Source organism: Syzygium oleosum, unplaced genomic scaffold (genome assembly GCF_021117445.2).
Source record: "Syzygium oleosum isolate NSW1041296 unplaced genomic scaffold, Sole_v2.1 Sole_v2.06, whole genome shotgun sequence".
Classification (NCBI taxonomy): Eukaryota; Viridiplantae; Streptophyta; class Magnoliopsida; order Myrtales; family Myrtaceae; genus Syzygium; species Syzygium oleosum.
Window position 1 is genome coordinate 9,805,285 of NW_026607490.1, and position 7,440 is coordinate 9,812,724.

Consider the following 7,440-nt stretch of genomic DNA (forward strand, 5'->3'; position numbering starts at 1 on the left):
GATAAATTTTAGGACTTTCAATGTACTCATCCCAACATTTATAGTGCATTTAGACACGTCTAATTAGATGGGGTTATAAATGTTATTCGAATTGACGTGGCATGTCCACTAGACACATTTAAACACGTGTATGGACACCTAAACCCACGTTAAACGTTCATATGAGGCATCACATCTTGCGCACATCAATCATGCCACGTCATATGTGTAGCTCGTTCAATGAACACCGCGTCAAGGTTTCAACGTGATGACACGAATAACAAATGGGCAATTAGACCTAAATTTGACATGACACTTTTATTACGCGGAATAATGGACGAGCCTAGATGCTCTATTACCATTAAGTTTTGCTTTTTTTTTGTCGAAAGAAAATTGTAGCCATTGCTTAAAAAGGATACATGGGAAGTACAACGACTTTCATGACAAAGAAAATCAAAGCAGAGCAAATCCCATAATACAACAAAACAAATCCAAATCCAAATCCAAAAAACAAAGAGAATCAAAAGAGCATCGGCAAGGTTAAGCACATACTCTTTCCATAAAAACGGATCTGTCAAGCAAAATAATCGGTGGCCGATCACTGGATCTTAAATCATCTTTCATGATGAGCACATGCCGGAAAGTCCTTCTCCAATAACTACGGTGTTGCCTGTTGGCGGTGCACGCCTAAATTCGGCTTCCTTTGCACCATCGCCAGACAGAGACAACTAAAATGGGTTGAAAAACCACAGATCTAACTCTTGGAAGAGCAAATCTTTGTGGTTCAGCAAGACGCCAAAACTCCTATGATCATCAATGAAATTGGAGATGGAGAACCTGTACAAAAACAGAGCACGGGGATATTGAATCCCCAAAGACATTATTAAATTCCCAAATCTAAACCGGGAGAGAAAAGCTCATAGATCTAGAACTAAATAAGGAGTGTTGACACTCTTGATTATAGAATTATATCGGAAAAAGAGAGCTCTCAGATTTAGATCGGGAGATAAGGATAAAAAAAACAAAAACACTCGAATAAAATCAACGGGAGGGGAGGGTGAGACTAGCTCAAACCCTCCCCCATGGCTGAAGCTCAAAGAAGACGATGGAGAGACAATAGAGAGAAAGACTTTTGGGCTTCTGTGAAACTAGTTTTTTGGGCACCATTAAGTTTTGTTGAAAATGTGTTTTGTTTAACACGTGCTAAACAATCGGGAGCACAATTTAAAATTTACCTATAAAATTTGTTTGCCAAGTCATGCGACAGATAGCAAATGAGTATTTAATCATATTCCTATTACACCAAATAAAAGTTGAGCGTATCACTTAATATACTAATTACATGATCCAACACTAAATATCAAGCGTAGGTTACGATTTCTAATGCGTTTAATCTTTCTCAATATCCTCATGATTCCATTTCAAATTCTAGGATTAAGTTGTCTCGATTATGTAAAGAGACGATTAGGAGAAAAAAGTAGTGCTTGAGTTTCGGATGGAACGGTTAATTAATAAAGGTTTTTTTTTTTCAAGCTTGCAATTGTTTTATCAAGTCATAGCTATATCAATCATATGAACAAATCTCTCTTTGCTTAGTTCTTCAAAAGTAACAAAATCTCTTCAATATCCGGGCCAAATTGCAAAATTGGCTCCTCACTTGCAATCAATTTTTCTACTACTTTACTGTACAAGAGCGAACCGATTACTTCGGTAAGTAATGGGATCCCATTCTCAAAGTCGATTATATCTTTTGCAGTTTCATCAAAACCAATAATTGGAAGATTTCTTCGCAGTGCCTGCTTTTTTGAAAAAGCTCAAGGGCTTGATCTTCTCATCATGTTGATGCCATAAACATGACGAAGTCTCGAGATGTGGACTAAGAATAGATTTGATACTGGTGTTGCAATTATCCTAGTTCCATAACCAAACCAATCAAGCTTTTCTCCTGCAACTTTGTGGAGATGCGACCGTACCTCGTATTCGGTGATATCTCTTTAAGAAAAAAAGTGGAATCCTTTCACCTCGTATTTGGTGATATCTCTTTAAGAAAAAAAGTGGAATCCTTTCGCAACACGATCACCCTCGTGTTCTCGCTTTAGGATATCGCACATCAACTTGCTTTGCAAAAACCAAACACCTCCATGTTGTTTCGTAGCTACTCCGATATCTGCAAGGAAACTACAACAGTCGAATCGAGATGAAATTTGCTCGTAAAAGTGGCAAGAGTCCCCATCCCCAATCTTCACTATGCACGGATCAGCTCAGCTCGTCCTTTCCAATGCGGGCGGCACAAACTTAATAGCCTTTTCGCCAAGACACGGACCCGTCATGTTTATGTTCTGGAAATCGCGCTCTTAATATAAGGGAGAATGAAAAAACATCATCATCTTGGCGTTCGCGGTCCTCTTTCCTTAGATTGAACTCCACGCATATAAAAATGGAATCCAGCCATTATGAAAAGAAGAACACGCCATGACCAATACGGATCCAAGGCTCCGACTTGGGCACACTCTTTTTAGAATAATTGGTCTAATTTTTTTTTCTTTTTTTTTATAAATACTAATGCAACAGCAAGGTGAATGAGAGGTCACCCTGATGGCTGCATAAGCCATACAATCCATATCTGTAGATAGAGTCTCCGGGATTCAAATCTTCAGGCCTCACCACCTTGGACATCAACTGCATCCATATTGTCATTACCTTCTCAATGATCTCCCTCACCATTTTGGCCCTTACTTCACGCACTTGGGCCAGTGCTTCAGGATAAAGCAACTGGGATTGTTACTGCGAGTCCCATATCCCTTAGATGTGAATATTGCGGGCCGCCTGGCCCAGCCCCGACCGCCAAGTCGAGGTCGCGAGGCTGGCCGGCAGGCGGCAAATTCAAGTGAATAAAATCCAGCTCTCCAGGCTTTAAAAACAGCAAAGCAGAGTCCGGATAAATGTAAGGGACGTGCTGCCCACCTTGATGGTGGGGGCTAAAATCAGTTGATGATGATACCGTGAACGCTCACACCACAAGATCAACAACAACAATGTAATGGTCTAAGTAAAACAGCGAGCCTATCATATTTAAGAGATGAAACGGTGAACAGGAAAGAGCAATCTAACAAAGGCAGACTCAATCCGAACATAAACATCCACTTAGACATAAGCATCCACTTGAGACATTCACGGTTCTAATCTTATTTACCAGACAGTACTGCAGTAGATCTAGAACATTGAAAAGAAAAACATCAGAGACTGAAACTCAACTCCCCCGGCCGCCTCCGTAAAGCCGCCGCCGCCGCCTCCTTCCTTCTTTCGTCTTGGACATCCTTCGCGTTCAAGTCAAGGCGGGAGGAGGATTGTTGAAATCATGGGTCAACCAAGCCTGTTGCGCTATGTAATAGCTTCCTTCTGGTTCTTGCAACAAACGGAACGACTGAGGGCAGAATCAGATACACGACTCTCAGTATGCAATACGATCGAATAAACGATTGATAGAGAAATTTGCAAAGAATTCACAAGAAATATAAACTTATTAAAAAGGGTAAAATTTCTTTAGGCATCAATTAGCGCTTTTTTCCGAAACTTTCATCGGAGCAACAACAATTCGGTTCACCATAAATCTTATAAACAGATGCTCCGCTAACAACAATGGACGAAGGGATCACCACCCAAGTAGGAGATATTCACTCAACAAAAACGCCATCTCATCCAAACCACCATCCTTCGACACTCAAAAAAGAAAAAAATTAAATAAAATATATCAATGGATGCTTCAACCGATACACAGAGAGAGAGAGAGAGAGAGAGAGAGGCCTGGTAGAAAAGGTAGGCGTCCGGCTTGCCGTCTAGCCACAAGTAGCCGTAGGCCAAGGCCAACACGCCGCCGCTTAGTTCGCAGGGCAAGCAGGCGATGCCGCTGATCTGCTGCTGGCACTGCTGAAGGGAGGCGAGCTTGGCGACGATAGCCTCCTTGCCCAGGATCATCTGGCCGCTGAAGTTCATCCCCGACTCTTCCCGGTACAGGTTCACCAAGTCCTCCCGGTTCGCGTCGAACGTCTTTAAGTAGTTCTCCACGAACCGCTTGGGCTCCGCCATCATCAGATCCATCTTTTCTCGGTTCCTCGCAAATTTCGCCTTCAGCAGATCCATCTTTTCTCGGTTGCTCGTCGTCATCTCTCCTTCTGGTTCTGTGTGCTTCACACCCACGCGATGCAGACGGCGGTAACCCAAGACGACAAGAGAGAAAAAGCGAGCCCTAGGGATTTCGAGAGTTCTCATTTTATTTGGAATCGTCGGGTCCACCCGACCCGACCGACCCGAAACCGGTCCTTTGGGTAGAAAGACTAAAAGGGCCCCCCTTTTCTCTTTTTTTCCAGTTCAGCCACTGTTCTTCTGCTCTGTTCGGACGCAGCAGTAGAGAGACATCCGGTAAGTTCTGCCTGCGGCTTCCTCTAGATTGACAATATTTCTTAAGAGAAGGCATGATTCTCGGTATTTGTTGGTGCTGCATTGCATTCTGTTGGCTTCGATTTGTCCTCCGTTCTATTTCCTTACCTTTGTCTATTTGCTAGCTTATGATATCGAAGTTTCGTTGCGTCCACTTAACTTTCTACGGCTCTACTGATATGAACAGACGGCACGTAATTCTTGCTGATGAGATGGGTCTTGGGTTAGTCTTTTCTCACGAGGAAAATTTGTGCGCTGAAATTGCTTCTTTGTTTTCCGTGTAAGCTGTCCTTTATGTTTTTTGCGGCAAAAAGTACTGCCTTTTTTTTTAGCATCTCCGTTTGAAGAAAATCCATACCCATTCTTAGTTGTAGCTCCACTTTCTACCTTGCGGTGACTACGAATTTCGCTTTCCCAAAAGCAAGCAAGAAGCTCAAGAAAATAAATCTGGCCAGCTGGTTATTGCAACCAAACAAGATAGCACAAAGCTCGATATCCCCTTAATATCATATGAGATGATTAATCTGGACGCGGCATCATTGAAGCCGGTACAGTGGGGATGCACGGTAAGATTTCGTTGGTTATTAAACTCATAAATAGTATCCAACATGCTGAAGGGCTTGACACGATGGGTTCTTTCATATTGTTGATGAAGGAACTAACTAGTTTGTCTCCCGTGCGAAGGAGCAAAATATCAAATTTCAACTTCTCGGTGAAAAATCTGATTTTTAAGTGGGGTGAGGATAATCTTTTTTTGTTCATATTCGCGATACACGTCATCATGTATGATGAGGCATTTTGTTGAAATTATGAGACTCTCTGTTTACTGCATTCTCTCGATTTTCTTTTTACCTAATATATCGATAGTTCTGCACTACGGGTCCTGTTTACTGGTTTTTCATGCGAGGGTCTATTTGAAGTGCCGGAAGAACGAATACTTCTCATGCTCTATGGGATCAACAATTGCCGGAGAAATTGGTGCATATGGCTATACACCCTTCCGTACAAATGGATACGCTTGCTGGTAAGAGAGCTGAAGTTGCTAGAAGCCTATATGAGGTCTTTTTCTGGGGATTGCTCTCCTTCGGGCCTGGAAACTGCTCTGCGGTCTGACTCACTAGACCGGCCTAATAGTAATTATGTTGACAGGAATGAAGAATACATGCATGTCATAGTTACGTATGATAGTTATATATCCCCGTTTTTGAAAGATCAACGGTTGGTCTTAATTTGTCCATCCTAATTTTTTGTTGAATTTTTGAACAGCATAGACTTGGTTAGACTAGAAGAAGAGGTATATCCTTCCAACCTCAATCCATGCTTATCTCATTTTCGTAGCATTGTGAAACCTTGTTCCTCAGACTTTCCTTGGCATTGGTGCCCACTTCTCTAATAAGGCTGGGTTCGGTGTTAGGCCTTGCAAGATTGATCTTCATTAACTTTAGTACGAAGATCTTTACGAACTTGTCTAGTACAGGGCAACTGAGAAGAGAATGCTTGGCCGAATCGATGCGTCTATCCAAAAAATCCTATTTCCTTCCAATTTTGCAATCTTCCCATTCTTTACCCGTGGCTCTCTCTTCTCCTAATTCCTTCCAAACCACTTCCTTCCTGCATGCTAGCTCCCAAGTAAAATCCCGAGTTGGATTCCATATTGACCGGTTTAGTGTGAGCTTGTCCATCGTCTTTTAAACCGTGCATATTTAGATTTGTCTCAAGGCTACGAAAACGAATAAAAAGAACAATTCTAGGAATTAAAGAAAAAGATGGAGAGGAGGACCTAGAGTTGTCAAAAAAAAGTTATGAAGCAATATACTGGTAGGATGAACGTTATATTGGAGGGAATCCCTGAACACAACCCAAAAAAGTGAGTCTCGGTCCAGTATTTAGGCAATTGGGCCCATGCATTTTTTTTTGTTGATCTGCAGATTTGGATCAACCAATAATGCCAGAAAAACTACGGATACAAAAATAGTTTGCATTACACAGTTACACTCGTTTTTATGTGACATCATTGAATTATTAGTATGAGATTGTCTAAAAGATAAACTGTCTCGCTCTCCTACCAAAACAAAAGATTATTAAATCATGTACCAAATAGTAGATCAGACATTTGGGCACCCTCCATGTGTAGGTATATGGATGACAGCAGCGTTTGTTCGTAATCTTGCTTATTTGGAGATTGGTATTTGAGGTCGTCCTATGATTTGGGTTTGGTAGTCTTCTAGAACCCTAACCAGCAAGAGCTGCCAATGCCCTATTTGCAGCCTATGCTGTCAATTGGTCAGTCAGCCTATCTGTATTCCGATATCTGCTAAAAAAGAATCTACACGATGCTCGCGTTTTTACATCCTATGTTTGTTGCAAGGATAAAATTCTCTTACTTGAGTATGTAGCTGCCCAGAGTTTAGACTTATTTAAGTGAGGATTCCCTGTTTTGACATCTTCTATGGAAATTTGCTTTCTGTTTTCTTCGAATATCGCTGGTACTTTGCGTGTGCATCTTATTTTTTACCACTGATGCTTTGGTATATTTTGGCCGAGATACAGAACCAAATGAAGATTATAAGTCAATTTTTCTCACTTCTGGTTGTTTGTTAAGTTCTCGTGTCAATATAACTTTTCTCGGGTCTCCAGTTTCAGTGGGGGAGATTTCAGAGCATGAACACTCTGATGCTCTTGTCTACCCTTGCATCAGTAATCTGAAAGTTAGTTCTGACGTCGAGTTGGGTTTAATTCTCTAAACTCCGATGCTCACTACTATTGCACGTGCTAATAGCCTTTCCATAGGTGTGTGTTCTGTTATGTACGTGTTTATTTAAATTACCTATTTTCGGTGCTCATCATTATCTTGCGTGTGCATACTACGATGAACGTGACAATTGAATTTCATTGTGCTTTGTACTAGGTAAAATCAACCTAACGGACGTGGTCACTCCCCACTGCTGCTCATCAACTGCCCATCCCAAAGCACCATGTTTAGTTTCCAAATTTCCAGGATTACTAAAGCTCTCCTCTCCATGA

At 41.5% G+C, this 7,440-nt stretch overlaps 2 protein-coding genes and 1 long non-coding RNA gene across 3 annotated transcripts in view; 1 reads left to right on the forward strand and 2 right to left on the reverse strand.

Annotated features, from left to right (window-relative positions):
* Positions 1–3,020: 3,020 nt before the first annotated feature.
* LOC130138363 (nuclear transport factor 2B-like) overlaps positions 3,021–7,440 on the reverse strand; it is a 33,332-nt gene continuing 28,912 nt past the window's right edge. Inside the window, exon 3 of the mRNA XM_056312183.1 lies at positions 3,021–3,122. The gene's annotated coding sequence lies outside the window, so the exon portion shown is untranslated. The remainder of the gene's footprint in view (positions 3,123–7,440) is intronic.
* Positions 3,128–4,220, reverse strand: LOC130138362 (nuclear transport factor 2B-like). The gene is made up of 2 exons (XM_056312182.1): positions 3,784–4,220; positions 3,128–3,403 (listed from the first exon to the last, which is right to left on the reverse strand). The coding sequence occupies exons 1-2, from the start codon at positions 4,141–4,143 to the stop codon at positions 3,305–3,307; spliced, it is 459 nt and encodes a 152-aa protein (XP_056168157.1). The 5' UTR covers positions 4,144–4,220; the 3' UTR covers positions 3,128–3,304.
* LOC130138366 (uncharacterized) lies at positions 4,428–5,507 on the forward strand. The gene is made up of 3 exons (XR_008816765.1): positions 4,428–4,639; positions 4,749–4,982; positions 5,284–5,507. It is a non-coding gene; the product is annotated as an uncharacterized LOC130138366 (long non-coding RNA).

Bases quoted from the DNA above. Each gene is read 5' to 3' on its own strand.
- LOC130138362 (XM_056312182.1), bottom strand. From the start codon at position 4,143: ATGACGACGAGCAACCGAGAAAAGATGGATCTGCTGAAGGCGAAATTT. The intron at 3,404-3,783 runs GCCTCTCTCTCT...TTCTGCCCTCAG, and splicing joins ACGCCTACCTTTTCTACCAG to TCGTTCCGTTTGTTGCAAGA.